The sequence below is a fragment of the Argentina silus genome, assembly GCF_951799395.1.
Source record: "Argentina silus genome assembly, chromosome: 14".
In the NCBI taxonomy this organism is placed as follows: domain Eukaryota; kingdom Metazoa; phylum Chordata; class Actinopteri; order Argentiniformes; family Argentinidae; genus Argentina; species Argentina silus.
Genome location: NC_139668.1, coordinates 10,093,479 through 10,117,003, shown reverse-complemented (window position 1 = coordinate 10,117,003; position 23,525 = coordinate 10,093,479). Strand labels below are relative to the sequence as shown.

Genomic DNA, 23,525 nt, shown 5'->3' with positions numbered 1-23,525 from the left:
ATTTTTTAAGATGTTGGTAAGTATACTGTTTACAGCTGACTTACATTCTAAAACACAAAACAAGAGAGGGTGGAGAGTGATGGGTGTGACATGCACGCCAGAGGTGGCCGATTTGAATACTCCTTTAAATTTGGAGGAACAGCTGAAATGACATGGGATTAATCTGTTGATTTCTTTGGCTGATTTATTTAATTAGAATCATGGACAACCTGGACCATGGATATCTACCTTACACCCTGACACTGGACATACTCTAGCTCTTTGGCTAATGGATACACAATTAAATAACTATTGCTGAATCTATCTCATATCAAACCCACCATGTCCTCCTCCCACTCCACAGGCCCATCTATGTGTGGGTTGCTGGACCGCCGTGCAGATTTACACATGGAAATGAGGAACTTCAGCCTAGCTGTTCAGGACGGGGACAGAATGTGTCGGCTTAGGCCTCTGTGGCCAAAGGCGAGAAAACACACTCTCACACAGTTAAAGTGTTAATGTACCATTTTCATGTGCTTCAATGTGCTGCCTCGGTGTGAAACAGGGTCTGACAGGCCTTCACAAATCAAGAGGAATTAACTTCTGGAGTGTATGTGTGTGTGTGTGTTTTGGTGCGTATTGTGTGCTCAGGCTCACTACCTGAAGGCCTTGGCTCTGAGCAAAGCAGGGCAGAATGAAGAGGCTCTGCAAGAATACCTCTACTGTGTGGCTCTGAAACCTGACTGGACCACAGTCAAACTGGAGGCTCAGAAGGTACTGTACTGTGTCTCTGTATAACATTGAGTAGTACTCTCTTTTAAAATACATGTGCCTGATTGACAGTGATAGTAGCCACTTACTCTAGTTCTCCCGGCAGATCCTGAGTGACATCTTCTCCTCCGTGTTTGAGAAAGACAGTGTTCTTGTCTCACTGCACCCTGATCAGACAGGCCCTGCCCTCCACATTAAACCCGCCTCTTCCCTCCTTGGCTCCTTCCATTCCCCCCCTCACAGAGACAACCAGAGAGAAACATGCTCCAAGGTGAGACCGCCCCCCCCTGTGTGTGTGTGTGTGTGTGTGTGTGTGTGTGTGTGTGTGTGTGTGTGTGTGTGTTACGACTCTAGATGAAAACTCGTCTACGTCTAGGGGCTGTAGAGGAGTCGCAACAAAAGGGAGTACACCGAACTTATTGTACGAATTAAACAGGCCACAATCCAACTAATATACAGGTATTTATTTGCTCAGGGCAAACACAAACACAAGACATCAAGGGGAAAAGGGAACTACGAGCGGTGCCAAAGCAAAGAAATCATAAACAAAAGTGATCTCCTAAACTAGAGCAATAGTAGGCTATACAATCAAGGCTATGCTAAAATGCTATGCTACACTAGACTAATACATACAGAGGGAGGCACCCACTCCTAACCTGGTGAATTGTAACAGAGGTAAGCCTACGTGATGGAAATGTAAACCATTTCCATAAATCATCTTACCCCTATGGCGTACAAATAACAAAGAGACAAATTATGAGAAAACAAGATGAGGACGAAACATAAAATAAGTAAACAATGACATAAACAATGACTAACTACAACCTAACAAAAGAAAACACGATGTAAACTGTAATACGTAGGGGATTCGAACAAACAATGGAATCGCAAGTCGACGGCTAACACAAGACTACAAAGAAATGGGTCAAGTCTCGAAGGGAAGACAGGCGAAGCTTTTGAAGGAAACGGACAGCCCGCTGATTGGACAGGAACAGATGAGTGATGACGGGGACGATTGGCCAATTGCTGACGGACACCTGAATGTAGAATGACAGGATAAGGGAAAAACAGAAGGAAACACAAAACACAACAAGGACACACACACATGCAGGGAACGTAACAGTGTGTGTGTGTGTGTGTGTGTGTGTGTGTGTGTGTGTCTGTGTGTGTGTGTGTGTGTGTGTGTGTGTGTGTGTATCTGTGTAGGTGTGTGTGTGTACTGTGTGTTTGTGTGTGTGTTTGTGTGTGCATACTGTGCTCTCACCTAAGCCCCTCTTTGTCACCTCTCCAGGATCCTGTGCTTGGTAGAACTGGCAGTACTACTGATTGTGAAAGGATATGCCCAACTCAGAGGGCCAAATCCTTGTCTGAGGACTCAAAGACCCTGGCTTCTGTCCTTGCCCCCTTTCCTGCCCCCACTGGCCAAAAGAGGAAGTGCTCAGACAACCCTCCAGGCTTTGGGCCCCCCAGCAAACTGCTCAGAAAAGGTACCTGACCCTTACCCCACCAATTCAGTTGGATATTACTTATCAGTAATTCAATTCAATTGTGCATGCCAATTGTACAGTGAAAAAAATAATTATGAAGCCAGAGACTTATATAACACTTACAGCATAGACACACAAGACAAAACACACAAAGAAGGTATTTACAGCATATGTAACGTGGTGTTTAGGAGGTTACGTGTGTTGGCAATTCAGAGGTCGCAGGTTCGAGACCTGTGTGAGCAACTTGGATTGCGAGAGTTGTTTGCAGAAACTTGATGTCGGTCACATGTGCATGCCAACACACAAAGAAGGTAGTGCCATGAACAAAAACATTCAAAGTAGTCCACTGTTCTTTGAGGTTAGAGGGCCTAGTGCAGCATGAAACATAATGAAATGTCTGCCTGTTGTGCTGTTTTGTCGATGTTCAGACGAGGCTTGCTCATCCAAGGCTCCTGTGGCCGACCTACCAGGAAGGAGGGAGGTGGCCCCCCAGCTCCTGGACAGTACTGACATGGAATGCTCCCTGTGTATGAGGTAATTCAACAATACAGCATACCTCAGGGTGCACACACACACACACACACACACACACACACACACACACACACACACATATACACACACACACACACACACACACACACACACACACACACACACACACACACTGTAATTGCACAATTACAACCCTGGTTTTTGGTTCACTGCTTCGTTGGTGAATCCTGCCCCCTCCCCTGTGTTCCCCTAGGCTCTTCTATGAACCAGTCACCCTGCCTTGTGGACACACCTTCTGCCTCCAGTGTCTTGAGCGCTGCCTGGATCACAACCCAAACTGCCCACTGTGTAAAGAGAACCTGGCTGAGGTAAACACTCACAACACAGACAAATCTTCAGTGGAATTGGAAACACCCATTATTGAATGAGGTAGAAATTACCCAAATTCTCCTCCTTATCTAATCGTCCCTTGGGTTGTAGTACCTGGCCACTAGAGGGTACCATAAGACCCTGTTGTTGGAGGAGGTGCTCCAGCGCTATCTGTCTGAGGAGCTTGCTGAGAGGAAGGAGGTGCACGAGCAGGAGATGAAGGAGCTGTCGAAGTGAGTGACGTCATCCGGTTTTGTTCCGTTTTATTTCTCTGGCCCCTTTCCTGATCCCTACCTACTCCCTTTGGTTTTTGCATATCCGATGATCTCAATATGGTGTTCGAAAAATGGCTACAACTTTTCTATTTGCCTATTGGAAGTGGGGCTCAAACAAACCCTCGTTTCTCTCCTTAGCTTGAATCAGGAAGTGCCCATCTTTATCTGCACCATGGCATTTCCCACCATTCCCTGCCCCCTGCACGTGTATGAGCCGTGCTATAGGCTCATGATCCGGCGCTCCATGGAGACGGGAACCAAGCAGTTTGGAATGTGCATCGCTGACGATCTCAAGGGGTGAGTGGAAGCACCTATGTCCACCAATAAAAAAATAAAAAAGTAAAAATGTAAAAAGCAAATGTAAATTGATTTGGATATGTTATTATTTTATTACAAGTCAAAAACATGTTAGAGCCCTCTGAACCAAAGCCTATTGACATTTGGTTTGGGAGTTAACACACATCATTAGGTCTCAGGCAAGCTGACTCATCACATACTGCAGGCATAGCTCTGTGAACTACCACAGCTAGACATGTATATACAGTATGTAGCACACACACACACTCCAGCAGGCTCTGGAGCTAACAGCTGGTCCTCTGTGTTTCTGGTCACAGCTTTGCGGACTACGGCTGCATGCTGGAGGTCAAAGATGTGAAGACCTTCCCAGATGGGCGCTCTGTGGTGGACACGGTCGGTTTATCTCGCTTCAGAGTGCTGAGCCATGGCCAGAGGGATGGATACAACACGGCCAAGATAGAACATCTGGAGGACAAGAAGGTGAGGGAAGTGTGTGTGTGTGTGTGTATGTTTGTCTGTCAGATTTTTGCCATGAGTCCTTGATTGATATGAAGAATGTTCATGTGTTTGACCCACTGTCTGTGTGTGTGTGTGTGTGTGTGTGTGTTCCTGTTGGCAGGTGGATGGGGAGGAGCTGGCAGAGCTGCAAAAGCTGCATGATTGTGTGTATGACCAGGCCACAGCCTGGTTCACGTCCCTCAAAGACAACATGAAGAGCCAGATTCTCAGCCACTTCGGCCACTTGCCAGAGAAAACCCCAGACATTCAGGTAAAACTCAGCTATGCACAGGCATATAAAAAATGCTATTCTATTGCTGACCTCTTGGCTAAGCCCACTGTGCTCTCTCTCTCTCTCCCTGCATCTCCAGGACAGTCCGAGTGGGCCGGCATGGTGTTGGTGGCTGCTGGCCGTTCTGCCTCTGGTGAAGCGAGCCCAGCTCAGCATCCTGGCCATGAGCACCCTCAGAGACAGGCTGAATGCCATCCGCCGTGTGCTCAGCCTAGTCACCCGCAAACGGCCACGATGACGTACACTAGTGTTTGTCTTCATCATCATCATCATCATAGCCATCAGCGTCATCACCTCTGTTGTGGGAGTGCTAAAGTGTAGCTGAGGGGTTATGCCCCTTGAAGACTCTAGCACATGCACTGCCCCCCTGGGGATCTGGGTCCAATTTCTGAGTCTGATTGTTCTGAGCGTTGATCACTCTGTAATCCCTCTCAGATTCCAACCGTGTAATGACTGTAAAGACAATCTTGGAAAAAAAGAACACAGGAGGGACAAGTTGTTCTGTCCACAGCCCTTTCTGCTATGTAGGGCCTCAATTAAATGATGAACAGCGTTGTTGTTCATGATAGGATGCCGCTTCACGAAAGTGGAAGTTAGAGCTATGGTCCCTTACCTAAAGACTAGGCCTGTCTGTTGTATGTGTTCCACAAGATGGGCTGACAGACAGAGGGGAGTATGTAGCCCTCTCCAAGCCAAAATATGACTCAGATTTGGGATGCAAACACTATGTTTTGGGGTGAATGTCCAATTACAGTCTTGTGTTTCATGTTGAATATGTCTGACAGATTTTTCTGTTGTAAGTTAAATGGCAAATGCAAATGTGGCCTTAAATTATTCTAATTATGTAAGATGTTTTTTTTCTACACACCCTTGGGATGTAATGACCTTTGTTATTGAAATAAACATGTAACATTAAACAATAAACTGGTGTCACTGAATTACGTTTTCAAAAGATACAACCTGGGCACACATACGCCTACTGTCTCTTTCATTTAAGCCAGTAAACGATGTATACTTGCGTAGAAATTAAACATGATTATCTTTATCCATAGTGTTCCACTTTGACCAGAGACTGAGGTAGAGCACACAAGGATACAGATGAGAACATGTTTTCAACCATGTTTACTTGTTTGTCTATTTGATAACGTATAGATGCTCGTTCACTGTTTTCCTGGAGAGTTTTGGGCGAGGTTTATATTTGTATATATAGATATCTACGGGATGACGTTTCAGACGGCGGACACGCCCCTTTTGAAGTTTGGTCTCTGCTGTGAAAATCTACTGGTGTGAATAAAAAACTTACATAAACTTATATATAAGTTATATACATTTCTATCACATCTATAACTTCTATAACGTATATAAACTTATATAACTTATATACATAAAGAAATTATAAACATTGCATTGAGGTCAAGAAGATATATGGAGAAGATATATGTGTATGGACATTCCCAAAAAAAAAGAGACTGTCTCATCAGAAGCCCTCCACCGTCGCCTGAACACGCCTTTTTCTTAAGACAACGTCCGGTTCCTCATATAGACAGGAAGTAGGATATGCTGCTTGTTGTTGTTGTTCCCCAGCTGTATTAGCTGCCTTCTTGCAACTAACTACCTAGTTAGCTACATATTTTGCTCATTCGCAATGCATCTCGTCCTATCTGTTTAGCTTGCATTGCAGTGTACATCTGCCTGCCTGACCCCATGACAGCGAAGTAAGTTAACTAGCCTGTCTTTATTGGCTTGCCAGCCAGCCGGCCAGCTGACTTCACAAGCTATTTGGCTAGCTATCAGGCAGATATAGCTAGCTAGTTTTCTGTGTGTGTTGATTGCAAACAAGTGATAGTGAAATAAGGCATTACGTGTCAATATTTACCAGCTTTATGCTAGCTGGGTGGTGTATTCAGTTGTACATTCATTGGTTTGAATGGCCTCTGGTTTTCAGATGTTCAAACCATATTCAGTAATCTATCATGTAGCTATCAATGCACTTTAAGAATAGTTAAATTAAGTGTACAAACTGAAACTGCACAACAATAGTTAGGTAGGTTTGAATTTAGGACGTTTTGGAATCTAGATTTTAGCAGCTCAGTAATACCATGTTAATGGGCCTACTCCTTCATTTCAGATGGCAGCTCCATTCAAAATCCCCAAGAGAAAACAGCCAACAGAACCTGGCTTCTGTCAAATGCAGTCACCACTGTCACGTCTCCAATATACCAGCCCTTTCAAGGTATCCTATTTTCAATCCAGACCACCGATTAGTCTCATGGACTTTATTTCGTAGAGAACTGACTGTAACGTCTCATTTGTCATTTTAGCAGCAGATATGTGTGCCTTGTAATCAGGGTTCTATAGAATACTTGTATGGAAATGTATTCAGAAAGAAGAAACATGGACAGATTAAACAAATATTTCAGAACATATTTTGATAGGACAAATCTCCATGGGGCCTGCAAATCACATCGCTGGTGAATAGGGGTGAACTTGTGCAGAATGTTATACAGTGCCCTGCGTAAGAAATGGGACAGTGAAACGTTTTTACACTGTTTTCTGAATATATGTATTTATACAACCCTGCTTGTAATTGCTCAAAGTAGCTTGATGTCCTCTGTTGTACCATCTCCAGGCAAACTAGTGCATGCCTTTTATTTCTCCACTCTTTTCAGTCTTTTCTCATTTAACCCCTGACTCTCATAAAAGTAGGCTATGCCTACTTCTCAAATTCTACAAGAGTGTTTAACAAGTATTTTCAAATATTATGTCTCAGACAACAGACAAACAGTCAAACTGGTGTAATGGTCCTTCCAACGGAAAAGGTGTTGACAAGATTGTTTCTCTGAATGGACACAGCTCCAGAGCTGGGAAGGAAAGGTATGTACAGAGATTATTGCTGAATTCTAAATGTTGTAGTCTCTTACCCCCTACACTCCTGAAGATCTGAGAAGAATTGATAGGTGCAAGCAATAAGGCAACATTTCCAACGAAGCCAATCATTGGGGAACATTCGGCTATTACCATATCACCTTAATCCACCCACTCCTCACAGAAGCCTAGAGGGTAGAGTATATAGGAGACCATTTGGAATTTAGCATATCCTTTGGTTTATAGTAAAGCAAAGGCTGTAGATACATTACCTAAGAGGATTGTTACTTTGTGTAATCAAAAGGTTGGGATGTGATTCTTGAAATTGTCAGCAGATGGTGCTCTTCAACCAGTTTTAAGTCATTGTACTAGTCATTGTACAAGTCATTGTACTTGAATACTAAGTCATTTTGTGTTCACCACCAGTTGAATTCTAGACACAGAAATACAAGAAATGTCATGAGCTGCTTGAACGTCTTGAGAATAAATGATTTCTGCATACAGTCATGCTGCCACAAACAACATGGGACTGAGGAGATCTTTGTCAGGTGCCTTACATATAAATGCACCTGCAGTACCGACAAGTCCCGAAATATGTCTACCCACAATCTTACTTAATGTGTTTATTATGTTCTTACAAATAATAAGTACTATTTTAAGTGTATTTTACTGACCTTTGTTGTTGTTACTCAACCCAATGTAGATGTCTTCATACAAAGTTCTTTAGTATGTGTTTCTTTGTTTGCAGTACACCAAACAGGCCGGTTTTTAGGGATGTTATTAAGGCACAACTCGGGCTTGGCCACCCAAGCAAAGGTATCTCTGGCCAGTCGACACCCTTCCAGAGATCAAGCTGGCCCACAGATCAATTCCCAGCCAATCAGAGGGGGGATTCCCCAGGGCACAGCCAATGGAGGGAACCAGACATACATAAATCACCTCCCAGCCTTCATCGGTCAATCAATGGGACACCCAAGAAGCAGACCCAGGAATCTCTAGCAGAGAAGAAGCCTTCTTACATCCAGTCAAGTCCTGTGACTTCCACACACAAAGCTGGGCAAAGACTCCCTATATCCACCCCCTCTCCTTTTAAAAATGGGTAGGTCATAATAAGAGAACAAATCCAGGGAACAGATCTGTGCATATAGCTCAAACTTCCACAGAAATCATGCATGGATGACAATGTCGAAATTTGCACGAAAACCCTGAGCAAACAATCAACCCCAAGCTCCTATCCCCCATGCACATCTGGAGATCTGAAAGGATTGAAGCGCTGTAAGCAAAATGGTGAAAAGTGCAAGGTGAAGCTATTACCATTTTGCTTTCATCTATCAAATCCTCTCAGATCTCCTCAAGTGACAAAGGCGCTAGCTGTCTATTTGAGATTAGAAAGCTCTTGTGGCTTATTTGGACTGATGGTACCATCGTTCTCCACCAGGTGGCGCCCTAAGAGAGCATCAGACAGCCTGTGCCAGGATGAGAACCAACTGTCGCCCCAGATGAAGACACAACGTGGGGGTCTGAATGGTCAGAGTGCAGGGCATATATACACTCCTGTGTGTGTGTGTTTTGTTTTCTCTTCTCCTCTCCAGTTTTTTTTAATTTTAAATGGGATTTGAGTTAGATCACCAAGTTAGCCTTTTAGAAATAAAATCATATCCAAGTTTATATCTGCCATTGTTGTATTCCCATGATGAGTTATCAACGGCTATACTATACAACTGCCTCTATTGTGATTGTCACTTTTTCAGAATTAGTCCAGCAACTACAATGGTCTGCAGAACAAGATACAATTGTAGTATTTTTGGTGTTTCCCAATGTTATTGTATTTTTATTTGATTCCATGATTCAGAGCTGTCTGTGCAATGCAGCCCTGTGGAATCGGAGGAGGATTCTGCACCAGAGCTCTCACCAGAAAGGGAGATGTCCAATTCCTCAAGGACGGGGGAAAGGTGTTCATTCTCACTGGTCCTCAAACAGAGGAAACCTGACTCAGGAATGAACGGAACTATATCAGAACACACAGAGGTAAGACCTGCAGTTGAGTTGGCTCAGGGCTCATCCCAAGATATGTGTAAGAGAAATAACTATTGACCTAGTAGTATGGTATATGATAATTAAATAAACTGTAACTGCACAAGCTAGATAATCCCTGTGACAAGTCATATCTTGTATACTTTCTGAAGGAGAGAACAAGACTGGGCATGGGAAACTCAGGATTAGGACTGCGGAACGGGGTCAAGAAGGACAGTCCATCAGGGATGGGCACCTCGGGGACTGTCCCTGTCCCACCACACCCAGACCAGAGTTCAGACGAGGACGTTCCCCCCAACTCTCCCAGGACCCCAGGGAGCAGAGTATCTGTGCCCATGGGGTCGGCGAGACACCCCTCCTCCAAGTCTTCAGAAAGCAGGGCTGTCCATGAGAGGAGGTTGTCCCTCAACAGGACTTCCCTTCATGCTAAACACAACAACCTCAGGGACCGGGAGCTAGAGAGGAAGGCTGCCACCAAGTCTCTCTCCCTGCATCTCAGGCTGAAGAGACCCAAGCACACCACCTCAGAACCTAGTAAGTGGGACCTCTGTGACCAAATAGAGGCACAGTAAATCAGCTATGTGTGTCTATGTGTCTATATCACTATGTGTCTATATCACATTACGTAATAGGCTCATTTGCAGTAATTCAAGCCACCACCACTCTCATGAAGGCCTGACTCAAGAGAATGGACATAGTGTAGACTGCTGGACTGGGACACAAAGACTCAGCAGTCCGCCTGTCTGTCTTTAAAGGAGCTGGGAGAAGGCCACTGAGTTATATTGTGTAATCTGGCAGCTGGACCGTGCCTGCCACCCTGACGGCAGAATGCCCAGGGCAACTCCCTCTCAGCGGGCATTGGACTGGAGCCTGTAGAGGAACCTACTGATTGAGTGACCCTCTCAGCAGGCATTAGAATAGATCCTGTCAGGGAACCTAAGCCCATCCCCTTTCCTAAACTCTACCATCAACCTCTATGTGAACAAAGCCACGCCTAAATCCCCTCTCATTTGTTTTGTTTTTTGTGGGCTGTGTCCCTTAAAAAACCCATTGGCTAACTGAGTCTAGGCCCTTCAAATCCATAGTCATTAGGTAGTAACGACTACAGGAGCCCCCGTTAGGATGACGGCATGATGAGCCAGAACAAATAACAGTTGGGTAAGAGGGGGAAATTCAAGCTGGTGGTTTGTAATTTTCTCATTCTCCATAACAAGATATTTTTGTCAACATGGGGTACAAGCGAACAAGAACATGGCGTCATCTGTTCTAGATTAAACCTCTCTCCTTAATGGGCTCTTTGCGGGCAAGGATGAGAAACCAAAGGAGGACATGGGAAACTATCAGTTGTCAGCAGTGCTGAAAAACAAATCCCTATGCCATGATTGGTGAACTTTAAGGTGTGTCTGTCTCTGTGTGTCTGTCTGCAAATGTGTGAAGTCAAGTATGTGTGCATGTGTAAGTAAAAGTACAGTCAAGGAACCGATCAAAGCATTAACAAAGGAAGATTGGCTTTCACAAAAGACCTGGCTGTTCTCAGACACATTGTCCAAGTGGCATATCTCTGAGAATGCACGGCTGTTGGATAGATGCAGGGAGAGAGACGAGTCACCCCAGATTAGCACGGATAGCTAAAGCTCCCCCTAAAGCCCATTAGGCCTGCGTCTGCTGGAGTACGGCCTATACAATCCCCTTCCACTTCCCCCTCTCTGCTGCTACCAGGAATTCATATTCCTTTCACTGACACAGCACCGAGTCTGAATCTCCAAGTAGTACAGACCTGTACAGAAGTCATAGTGGTTTCTAGAGGCTTATAGGAAAGGGACTGACACAATTGTATGTTGTGTGTGTAAATGTACTGTAACAGACTTTTAAATTAGACTGCTTATGATTGCAGGAAATAATGTATTTTCTAACCATACCACAGCAAACTCAAATTTATCCCCTAACATTAGCGCAGATGCCCCTCTAGTCGCCTTGAATCATTGCGCAACAGCAGTTGAGACTAATGCCCTAACAAACGCATTACTGACGCTAATAAATGAAGTGCTAGCAGGTTCAAAAAGGTGCTCACAAGGTAGCTCTCCCATATCCCAGAGTAATAGGGCTCAGAGTCACCACTGCGTCGAGATTACCCCCGTCCCAAACCTATTAGGCCGCCAACCCTGTGACTGTCCCTGGCATGGACCAGTGACTGTGCATCCTCTGACCTGGACTGCAGTAGATCTTATGCTCCTCTCTCTCTTCTAAAAACATCCGTTCAGAAAGTGTCCCTCCTAATTAGATTATAAGATTTTAATTCCAGAAATCGCAAGTATTTGAACACCAACTGGTGATCTAAACCTTATTCTGCGCTAAACCCTGGTATACAACTCAATTATAACTGCATGCATAAATTCACTCAATTTAAAGGATATAATGGCTTTATAACCTCAGGTCAACTTTTTGCAGCATTATGTATGCCAGGGTGTTACTAAGCTAAGGTAGGTGTCTCTCTATCTCAGTTGTGCTTTCTAGTGAAGATGAGGAGGGCCAGGATGAAGAAGGAAGCCGTGAAGGAACTACATCACAAAGCCCCAGACTGAGGGCAGCACAGCACTGCTACAGCCCCAGGGACAGGCAGTCCACACTGGAGGAACACACACTCACACAGGTATGTGAGATTGGGTGCATCTAATTAGTCCTCTCCTTCATCTACATCTACATTGATCTGAAAACACAAGATGGATCAAAGTAATATGGCATTGTCATTGTCCCCGCAGTGTTTACTGCCTACGGCTCCCAGAATCTCAATCGAGAGAGTTCAGAGATTCTAGAATTTTAATTCTGTGGTTGCTCGGTAATTGTGTTTTATGACATCATGTATGACATCAAATGTATTATAGCAGTAATCAGAGGCCAGTTACTACTTGAATTGAGCGGTCAGAGAGGAATAATATAGATAATAGAATGTTATTGTACCTGAAAGGTCATGTTAAGGCCATTAATACTTTTTTACAGCCCACTAAACATCGATAACGGTGCCCGCTGTTGAAACGAGAGTTGCAGCTCCTATCTTTTTCCGATTTTTGGCTGCACTTCGACATCGCTAAGAAATGTAGCTAGTTTGGTGTGAACCAGCATATACCGCAAACACAGACAGGGAACAGACCAGCAGTTATTAGCAGACTGACAGTGGGGGTTGTGAACATATGAGTAGTAAAAGGCACACGTCTGGAGCAGTGGGGTTATTAACATTAGAAAGCCTCCCTGCGTTGGAACTGTAAGTAGAAGCAGATTGCGCTCGTTAAGATTCTTATGTTTGTTATTGTGTTTAGGGTTGTAGCACTAAAACAACTGAACCCATGGTTGAGTGTCTTGAACAACGCCTCCTGTTTGAGGTGTTTCTATGTGTACATGGCTCAGGCTCAAGTGTGTCTTTGTTCATTACTTAGCCTAGGTATGGAGCCCTGTGTGTTTTTTCCCACTTCAAAGAATTTGACTTAAATTGTATTATAAAGTTATATTATGCGATACAATAGTAAGCTGTAAGTTGTACCCCAAAAGGGGTAATGTGATTCCACCAGCCAGCACATCAAATGCAACACAGGGTTAGGCACATAGAGACAACATCAATGGATAAGATTTGAGGACATCATTGTGTCGATAGAAAAGTCATTACTTTTGGTTTTGTAGGAGAAACTCTGCAGTTGTGAGGTTCATTTGAAGTGCTGAAGCAATGCTACAGTATGATTCCCTGTGTTCTGTTTAATAGGCTGTAGTTGGGGAAAAGATCACAGGTTCAAGAGAAAGGGAGCAGAAACCTGGCAGCCCACAGCAACTGCCCCCCATCATGGAACTGCCCTTCATTACACTGCATGCTGGTCTGGTGAGGGCCGAAGCCAATGGAAACATTACAGTAAGACGTGGAATCTATGGACTGTGTGTGTACATGTTTGAGTGTGTTTGTGTGAGTTTTGGTGCCCAAGTGTGTTTGCCTGTCTGTGTGTGTACCTCATTGTGTCAGTGTGTGGGTTTCTCTCTTTGTCTCTGTGTGTACAGACACTGCACGATTTCAGTTACGATTTTGCCAAGTTTTCACAACAAAATTGACATATCCGCTGTAAACGCAGGTAATGTGTGGTGAACTTGTTGCCTTGACTTGCACAGTGTGAGTTTGTCAATGACATAAAGAGAAGACGCGATCAAGTCCGATTTGGAACCGTGCAATTTAAATAAAACTTGAGGAGCTCAGGCAGGACGAAAGCTTCCTTTTACATATAGCGAAAATGATCGTAATCGTTAGAAATTCCAAATATTTTTAAAGAATAGACAGCCGACCTGCTGTCCACACCTGGATATCGTGTTCAAATTCTCCTGATGTTTTTAGCCTTTTTTCATCAGCGTTCATGTTCGGGGGGGGAGGTTGAGAGGGGGCTCGTTCGCATGTGAGAGCTACCATCAGGTCTGCTTGTGCAGTGTACATTGCATCAAGACAGTATGACGTGGACAATTTATCTTGCAGTATGAGACCCTCTCATCGGTTAGAATCGTCTGCGTTTGTGAAAATGTCACAGTGTCCGTCTGGCTTTAGGCGCTGTGTGACTTATACAGTCCATCTTATATGTCTTTCACATTCAGTACACATGATAGCCTTCATGCACTTTCTACATTTGCAACTTGTTCTCTCAGGTTGAAGCCTGAATGAATGGAGCACACAGCAAAAAAGCTCTTTCCCCACTGCCCTGATTTCAGAGAACATTCGCCCAGATCTCTTTCCATGCCTTCTTCCAGGTTTTTTTCCACCCTAATACGATTGGCCAATCAAACGTTTTTTTTTTTTGTTACTGCGATATTTTAATACAGGACATCTGTTTTCCAGTCTTAATGGGCCACTCCTCATGTGTGCCGCAAAAAAAGGGCTAACATAGGCACACAGATGGGAGACAAGGATTTGTAATAAAATAAAAAAAGTTACATTTATGTCACTTTGTGGAGCTTTTTGCCCAAAGCTCTCAACACTTGAGCCCAAACAACCTTGTTAGTCGTAAAAAAGATAAACAAATAAACTATAATCATTTTTTAATAAGCATGCCAAGCTCTTGTTGCAACAATAACATGATAAGCAAATCAAACCCATAACTGGCAAAACAGTGTTGTTTATCAGTTAGGTTCTTAAGGACTCCTATTAAGTCCATTCAAATGCTGTAAAAACTTTAAAAGGCTATTGTGTTTGTTTCGGTACTCTTTAATAAGCAATTAAGAAATAGTATAGGCCTGATGGAAGAGCACTGGGGTGAATTAGACCAGGGTAAATGAGCGTAACATGTGGTCAGTAGGTTAGTGTGTCAGAATGTTTGTTTTTTCCTCTCTGGGTTGCTGCGTCACTACGGGTAACGTACGCTGCTTTCTGTTGTTGTTTCTAGAAACGTTCCAGTTTGTCTGTGGTCACGTTCATCTTTAACAGGATGTAATTGTTTTAATTTTTTTATATTGGTGTGGCTTGCAAGGCCTCCATGCTTTATCATCCAGGGTGTGGATACGTTTTAACATGGTTACTTATTGCATGCATAACAAAACGCTATTTCATTAGTCATTGTTGCTTCTCTTGATTCAGATAATTCCTTTTTATAGTGCCTGATAATGCAGTCACCCCAAAGATTATTGTTTTATAAGAGCAGTCCATCCATCCCTGCTTATAGTCTCTAATTTCATCTCTAGAGTGTACACTAGATCTCAAGTCTCAGAGTCAAGGGTCATTCTGCCCTCCTGGTTACTTGAATCCAGCAGAACAAGATGCTGTGTAAAGTGCCCCTCTCCACATGTCTCCCGTCTCTGTGCCCTGACCTCTCTAACAGTGTTATTTACCCGTCCTCTTATTTATTTACATGGCGTAATGACACTGTGTCAGCATTTTCCCCTCTGCTAACCTGCTGCTTCTCTGCCTCCCTCTTTTATAGGTAACAGATGATGGCATCACTCTACCGCTGAAAGGTAGGCTAATCATTGGCAGGTTGTCGTTGTGGTCGTACAGGAGGACTAATGATCAGATGGTACCAGGGCCTAGTCAGTTTGAGAGTGACATCACTGCGTTTTTGTCTTTACTGCACATGTGCAGGGACCTTTTCCCCTGGGGGGAGTCATATGGGCGCCATAGCGCCCGTGTGGCACCACATAAAGTGTCTTCTTGTATTATGCTAGAGATGATGATGATGATGATGCTGATGCTGCCCTCTCGCTCTGTTGGCGTCATAGCCTCAGCCTGGCACAGTAAGTCGTGGCAGCTGCATCTGCGGTGTGATATATACTGTAGGTTGAGATATTATACAGATAAATTGGGATGACTGCACCCAGATGCCAACCTTTGAAAGCAGGATCAGTCCTGAAATGATTTTGAGATGGCAGGCTGCCAACTGTACATTTTGTCTACTTGGATTAGACATCATCCACTTTAGACCAAGAGCCCTTCATCTACCTGATGGATATCTAACCTTTAACCTGTCAATTGGTGCCTGGCAAAAAGATGGATATTTGTGATAAACCAGCTTTAATCCAATCATCACTGTGACTGTAATCTACACTCACCGGCCACTTTATTAGGTACATCTCGCTAGTACGGGGTTTGACCCCCTTTTGCCTTCAGAACGGCCTTAATTCTTTGTGGCATAGATTCAACAAGGTGCTGGAAACATTCCTCAGAGATTTTGGTCCATATTGACATGATAGCATCATTGCTGCAGGGGGCTAAAGTGTGCCAAGAAAATATCCCCCACACCATTAGATATTTGCGTTAACGAGCAGTTGAACAGGTGTACCTAATAAAGTCGCCGGCGAGTGTATATTGTTTTTCTCTAAACTGCTGGACGTTGCAGTGATCTCTTCCCGCAATAGTGATTTTGCGCTCAAAAGAACTTTGCATCGGCCATTTCTACCTGTTATCATTATCTACTGGTGTAGCTTACTGGCCCTTGACTAAAGGCAAGACGGCAAAATGTTGAATTTTTGTGCGCTTGCATTTTGAATAAGTTATACATGCTGTACCTCTGCATGTTTTGACATAAGTGACTTTTGGGGGGGGGATTATAGCACCTAAAACATACAGATCACTCTTGAAAAACAAACAACTTTCCCTCTCTCCAGGTCCCAGGGGGGAAGAGGAGGAGCGGGTGTCGGTCAGCCTGGTGGCCTCTCAGCTACGGGGGTACGGCGTGTGGGATGGGGGGCTGGCTCAGGATGGCAGCCTCTTTCAGGACTGGGAGGGACCGGCCCCCTCTCTCCTCTTCCTGTGGGTCTCTGAAGCTCAGGCTAACCTGATCCAGACAGAACTATCCACCATCCACCCCATCACACTTGCAGGTAAGGGAGTAGTTGCTCCATTCCAAATTAAACCCCTAGATTTGCCCCCTGTGCACCGATTTGAGAAGATTTGCAACATAGTAATAGGCTAGGTATAATTTATAATCAATGATTAATAATAATATTTATTTATTATTAAGTGTTTGCCCATTATTAGTAAGAACAATATACAGTGCCATCCGTAAGTATTGGGAAAAGGAAGCATTTTGAAGCTGAAAATCTCTACTTTAACCTCATAGAAATTGTTTGATTTCAAATCCAAACTATAGAGCCAAAAGAAGAAAAACATAAATGTAACTGGCAACAGAATGAAGAACTGTATTAGCTGTGTCTAAATCTGGACACTTAAAAAAAAGAAAAGAAGGGAGAATTTGATGCATGGCGAAGCAAGATAAGTGCTATGGATCACTGTCCGATCCAGCAAAGGATTGACTGAATTAAAGGTTCAATCAACCTGTGAAGGTCAATGGAAACAAACTGCTGCGTCCAAATGTGTCCGGGAAGAAAATGACAAATTAGTGGAGCTTTTGCTTTAATGTAGGCCAATCACTGGGCATTAGTGAATGCATGACAAACCGGCAGGCGTAAATGATTCAAAATGGGAACACCCGCCAACCGTGTGTGTGTGTGTGTGTGTGTAGATCAGTCGTGTCCGTTCCTCCTCCTGGTTCTGAGCGAGCAGCTAGGGGACCTGCAGACGGCTCTCCTGACCTCCATGCTGGACGTGGAGGGCTTCCACCAGGGCCGCTCCCATGACTTTAAGAGCCCCCTCTCCTGGGCAGAGTGCCTGGTGCTCATCCACAGCTGTGCCCAGGACACCCACCTCCTTAGCCTGCTCGGCCAGAATGCCTACTCGGACCTAGAGCCTCTGTCATGCCAGGTCAAACAAGGCCAGGTCAGTGGGTTCAGGGTTAGGACACTGGGTCAGGGTTTGGGTGAAAGGATGTGTGTGTGTGTCTGTATGAGTGCATGGGTGCTTGTCTATACTTATGTGTTTATGTGCATGTGTCTGTTTGTGAATGCACGTATATCTGTGCTTTCGTTCTCTTTTTTCCCCGTCTTTTATCCCAACCCCCATTCCACCCTGCATCCCTAACTGCCTCAGTGGTGGTGGAGGCTTTTCTTCAGAGGTATAAAGTCATGCACTGCGTTATTCAATTCTCTGCGAGGTCGCAGCCTAACTGCAGCCGTTTATGAAAGCCTGTTAGTGGCGCCAGCCAGCAGTGACCTAGTTGTCGGCCGGTGTGAATGCTCCTTGACTCAGCCCTGATGAGGTGTCAGTCTCCAGAGAGGGGAGATGGGGAGATGGGGATGGCTCGCTAGGTCGGGTTGGGGTTGGGTCCATTCCCAGTCATCTGCAGAAGTGAGGTTGGTCCTCGAAGAGAGACACACACACACACACACACACACACACACACACACAGACGTCATCCTCCTCCCTTGACTCTTCATCATTTGACCCACAGAGCAGGTCTTGACTCACCTCAACCCCCCCCTCTCTTTTCTTCTCTTTCGCCAAAAGTCGAATTGGACCGCTTCCCTTATTTGTATCCTTATGCAAAATGTATTTCCTGTTCAGACAAATACACACTTACAGATGAGAAGTCAACTTTTGCGTGGTAATTCCTATCCTCGTTTCTGCTGCTGTTGACATTAGGAGAGCCCAAGTGGGACAAGGGCCACCCACAGAAGCAGAGTGCCCTACTCCAGGCTCCAGAGGCTACCTGGCAGGTATGCTCCGAAACATATTCATTGGGCTGACTCAGGGTTATGGATCAGTTACATTTGAATTAAATCAAACCAGGAGATGAATCTAATAAATGATTGAATCTTCATTGACAACTGTAGATTTGTATTTTTATTTTCCTGACTTAATTTCTTGATTTGACCGAGCTGAAATGGAATGGAACCCAACCCTGGTTTGAGTATCAGCATCTAGAGGTCTTACATAGATCTCACAATATATTTTACGACACAAGTGGATCCTTTTTGGACAATCACACGTCATTGTGTATGGTTTCAAATAATACATATTCAATGTTTGTTATTTTTGAAAGTGATTCATTGTGTCCCCCATCAGGTTGATTCAGTACCCATCGCCTCCCTCTAAAGGTAGGATCGTCGTGACGACAGAGGACCTGGAGTGCCTCGACAGTGGCCAATTCCTCAATGATGTCATAATCGACTTCTACCTCAAGTAAGGCTCATTGGCCCCTGCAATGACACCCTGCTCACTGTCGGGCGCTACTTTTTTTAAGTCTTGCCAAAATAGTGCACTATATTTTGGACGTATTTTGATAATTGCTCTGTCTCTGTTTTTTAGGTGTTTTTTTGCTGTATTTACTCTAGATTCACATTTGTCATTTCCATTCTATGAATAGTTGTGTCATCATGAACCTTTTCTCCTTATCTTTATCTCTGTATGTAGTCTCAACGTCTCTGTGAATATACAATTGTGTCAGTTACAATCCCAGTAATTATGTATGTGCGCTGTATGTTTTCTCTGTATCCACCAGGGCATAATAAGAAACATTATTCCTCTCCTCCAGGTATCTTGTCCTTGAGAAGGCTCCACGTGCCGTAGCGGAGAGATGTCACATCTTTAGCAGTTTCTTCTACAAGCAGCTCACCCGCAGAGACACATCCTGTGAGGAGGCGGCTGCTATCCCGTAAGGAACACAGGCTGCTCAGCCCTGCCTTTTCGCAGCTTCGCTGAGGCTCGGTGCGCGTCACAGGGCACTCCGTGGGGGGGGGTTCATGTCTGTGGTCGTGCGGCCTGGGGCCTTAGCCCCCTGCACGCTAATGGTATTGTTAGAGGGCCTGATGGAACTTATTTAAAGAGCATTTAAATGTCAGGAAAAAAGACAATGACAGTCAGGCTTTTTACTCCATTCATTCTTCTTGAATTTTGCTAGAGTGAGTAGTGTGCATTAAAAATAGTAGTAACATGCTACTGTAATTGAAGGTAAAGAATTTGTTCTCTGCTTCGTTTCAGGACTCGGGACAGGAGACACCAGAGAGTGAGGACGTGGACTCGCCATGTCGACATCTTCAATAAGGACTACCTGTTTGTGCCCGTCAATCAGGAGTGAGTGAGACGACCTATCTAAGATAACATGAATAGACTTACACCCTTTCTGCCACAGACACACACACACACACTCGTTTTGTGTCTCTCTCTCTCTCATACACACACCTACATCGTAGAACTAAACCTTGGACCCAAACCGGTGTCATTTCCGTTCTACCACACAAAGTGGAACATATACCTCCAGAGAAGATCTCTGTAGCCAATTAGCCCTTGGTGGCCCGGTCTGCCTGCCTAGACTGGTCTGCCCGTCTGCACAGCACTGGGGGAAAACAGTGCTCCTTTCTTCGGCTTCCAGCTGCCGTCACTCTAACAATGAGGCATGAAAACAGAGAAGATGAAACTGGAGCAGCGTCTGGCGTTTGGAGTCTGGGCCACCAACAGAGTGGAGGTGGATGGGCTTTAGAGGAAGATATAATTTGTAAGGTTTCATGCTGCCTCAGTCACGCTTGAAGTAGCAGAAAGAGGCAAATGTGTTTACATTTATCATATGGGTAGAATTATGAATGGAGATTTATGGTGGGCGGAATTTACCGCTGCACAATGTCACATTGCTTTGAACACCCCAGGCTTTTGAGTGTAGATCAAAGTGGGTGGAAAGGGATGATTTAGAAACAAAAAATAGGCACTTTGAGTGTAGGACAACATGGTAGCATTTTACAAATAACCTCACAACAAGCTTCGATCCGAAAGAGAACTGGGCTTGGCTATTTTTCATAAAAACAATGAGAAAAGGGCACGTAAGATGGAAAATGACATCAGCTCCATGCTCCAGATATTGATTTCTATTCTGACATGGCTGCAGTATGTTCCTATAAAAGTCAATGAGGCTAGGGGACAGCCACCATGTGGAGAACACAGCCGTTCTGGTGCCTTGTGAATATCATTTATTCCAGACCTGTGTGTTCTCTGGATTCAGATACACACAGAGTATGTTTTGTTTTGCCATTAGTCTCTTGTTTTGAAATGTTGACCCCATTTTGACAATGGGATGAAATTGTGTTCGGCTGAATTCCAAATCGACCCCTCATTTCACTCAGCGCCATTTACTTCTCCACTTTGTTTTCTGTTTTTACTCCCTCTGTTCTGTGTTTTATTATTTTGCTCTGTTCTCACTGTTCCCAGAGCTCATTGGTACCTGGTGGTCATCTGTTTCCCTGGCTTGGAGCAGGCCCAGCATGAGGAGTGGCAAGGCCCAGCATCGGTGGAGGCCAATGGGGTGAAGAGGAAACGTGAGCCCCAGGCTGCGGGGCCTTCTTCAGAGGTCAGGAGGCTAAACAACAGCACCTCAAAAGTCAGCTTGGCGAAGGAGTGTGGAGCAGGTGCGTTGGACTGACTTAAGCATGCATGCTTTACGCATGTTCACACGTTTTAACCTAATGATCAAATTAACCTTGGGTTCGTTATTTTTATTTTTATTTTGCCACAGTATATTGCAAACCAGCTGAAGGGGGCTTTAGACTGCATTGTCTGCCCATATCTATTAAAGCTCCATGTTAGAGGATGGAGTGGTGTGACAAATAGATTCTCACCCAAAAAGCGAGGATTAGGGGATGTTTGAGCCATAACTACCATTTTGCGAGGGCAGTTAGCTTGGCCTCAGTTGTTACTGATTTCGAACTGGAACTGTTTGATTTGCCCGATGGCTATGCAGGTTTCTGCCATGCCCTCGATACCTAGGCCAAGGAAAGGAGAAACAGAGCATGCAAATTTGGCCATAACACTGTGGAACAAAACAAAAAACACTGACACTAACATTTGCTGCTGATTAAGTGTTTTACCGTGACTGTTTCAGTTCCAGGTGGCATGGGTGGAGCCAGAGCAAAACCCACACACTGTACGTTGAGGTTGCAGAACCCACCGGTAAATGTCTCTCTCTTCATTTTCTCAAACAGATGCAGAAACATTCAAATGAAATTAATCAATTGAATATTCCGTTTGGGAGTTACATTCTATGATATTGCATGTTTTTTTTAAGGAGTGTACCCAGGATGGTTGTCAGAAGGAGACAGTATGTAAGAGGTGAGACCATTAAAGCTGCAATCTGTTCAAATGTATTGAGCCAGCAGAACTGAGGGGGAGGGTGTTTGTGAGTGTGCGCTGATTGGCTCCACTTTGTTTTGGAGTGCATTACTTCCCGAAACTACAGGGGGATAAATACATCATGGATTACACTTCTAACTGTGAGATTATTTGGTTTCCTGTGTGTGTTGAATCTTACTGGGTTGTTTCCTCTCTCTGTAGACCCTGTATTGTCGTCATGGACTCCCTCAAACTGTCTTTCCATGAGCGAATCTACAAGCTCTTGCGGGAGTGAGTATGGTGTGTGTGTGTGTGTGTGTGTGTGTGTGTGTTGGCGGGACATGTGATTCTACATGTGTATGCACTGTGCATATTTAATCCCTCTCTTGTCCCACCTCCTCAGGTACCTGCAGGTAGAGTGGGAGGTACGCAGAGGTACACCTCGGGACTTCACTGCAGACAGTATGAAGGGCTCCCACTGCAGAGTCCCCCTGCAGGACAACAGCAGTGACTGCGGCCTCTACCTGCTGCAGTATGTGGAGAGCTTTCTTCAGGTATGTTCTTTTTCCAACCCATTTGAACCCAGTCGGTCACCTGTACACAGTGAACAAACTAACTGCTTTACATCATCCTAATCTAACCTTCTGATTGGCTAACCTCTCCAGAACCCGGTGGTGCATTTTGAGCTCCCCTTGCGCCTGGAACACTGGTTTCCACGGCAGCGGGTGTGGCGGAAGAGGGAAGAGCTCCGGAGCTTGGTGATGGAACTGCATAGTCGTCAAGGCAACAGCGAGAGCAGCAACCGGTAGCCAGGGCAGACGGACGGCCAACCCATGCTCACCAGTCACTCATCTGACCAAGCACTACTGCAAAAAACACCAAACTGTGAAGGCCTTGTTTTATATTTAAAAGTACAATAAATGTGATATTTATACTATTTTTCTATTATTTATTTTTGATAAGATAGCACAAGCTTTTATTTTTAAATGTTATTTCTGGTTTGTGATATGAATGTATAAAATAAGATGTTGGCTTGAATAAATTATTGTTCTTTTTGTAATGTTTGATTTTTGTGATGTGCTTATTGAAGCATGAGCATTTATCATATCCCTCATATGTCCAGTCCAGAACAGAGATTGAATTAATTCCAGGAAGACCAACTACTGCTGGATTCTTATTTAAGTGTCAACTCCTTCTATCCAGGACACCCTGCTGTGTAAATCAAATACATCTCTGAAACAGCAGTGTGGAGAGCTGCTTTCTGCAATTTGATGATACTGTTTGTTTTTATGCTTCACACATAAAATATCCATTAATATTCAACATAATATTACTATTAGTTATTCCTTCCATAATATTAGTTATTCCTGGCAAGTGTGTCAGGGTTTTGTTTCTGTGGAGTACTCAGTAACTGAATGTGCTCATGATTGTTTGCAGCTGCAAACAATAGTGGCATCACTACAAACAAGTCAAACAATTGTGTTAGGGCTCCACATAATGTAGCTATTTAGTTCAAATGAAAAAATAAAAAGTTTTCCAGTGGGGAATACTGAGTAATCTCACAAAATGCCCGCTTGTAATGTGATTATTAAAACAAGCCCCTTCTCTTCTGTCTATAGGTTTATAGTGTTGAACCAAGTCTCTTAAGTGTCATAATACTAAGGTTACAGTACGATAAGGCATTTATAAAACATATTCTTCAAGAATCAATGGGTATAGAT

General features: G+C 44.2%; 2 protein-coding genes across 4 annotated transcripts; both read left to right on the top strand.

The window, feature by feature from the left end:
• Window positions 1-321: 321 nt before the first annotated feature.
• lonrf2 (LON peptidase N-terminal domain and ring finger 2) lies at window positions 322-4,944 on the top strand (the record flags this gene model as incomplete). Its single annotated transcript, XM_083685073.1, has 11 exons — window positions 322-462; window positions 631-753; window positions 857-1,021; window positions 2,042-2,237; window positions 2,666-2,771; window positions 2,986-3,100; window positions 3,213-3,334; window positions 3,515-3,673; window positions 3,991-4,153; window positions 4,293-4,442; window positions 4,543-4,944. The coding sequence occupies 11 exons, from the start codon at window positions 322-324 to the stop codon at window positions 4,699-4,701; spliced, it is 1,599 nt and encodes a 532-aa protein (XP_083541199.1). The 3' UTR covers window positions 4,702-4,944.
• A 1,087-nt stretch (window positions 4,945-6,031) lies between these two features.
• Window positions 6,032-22,869, top strand: senp7b (SUMO specific peptidase 7b). Of its 3 annotated transcripts, none has more exons than XM_083684475.1 (22): window positions 6,032-6,178; window positions 6,592-6,696; window positions 7,234-7,337; window positions 8,077-8,427; window positions 8,767-8,855; window positions 9,181-9,356; window positions 9,515-9,896; window positions 11,864-12,012; window positions 13,114-13,257; window positions 15,299-15,332; window positions 16,479-16,694; window positions 17,336-17,589; window positions 18,352-18,425; window positions 18,775-18,891; window positions 19,244-19,363; window positions 19,690-19,782; window positions 20,908-21,104; window positions 21,584-21,645; window positions 21,761-21,804; window positions 22,027-22,095; window positions 22,208-22,358; window positions 22,470-22,869. In XM_083684475.1, exons 2-22 carry the CDS (start codon window positions 6,592-6,594, stop codon window positions 22,611-22,613), a joined length of 3,075 nt encoding a protein of 1,024 aa, XP_083540601.1. In that variant the 5' UTR covers window positions 6,032-6,178; the 3' UTR covers window positions 22,614-22,869. The 3 variants fall into 3 exon arrangements, with proteins under 3 accessions (XP_083540601.1, XP_083540600.1, XP_083540602.1); XM_083684474.1 differs by having other exon boundaries at window positions 21,578-21,645; XM_083684476.1 differs by lacking the exon at window positions 22,470-22,869 and having other exon boundaries at window positions 21,578-21,645; window positions 22,027-22,104; window positions 22,208-22,295.
• Window positions 22,870-23,525: the final 656 nt, after the last annotated feature.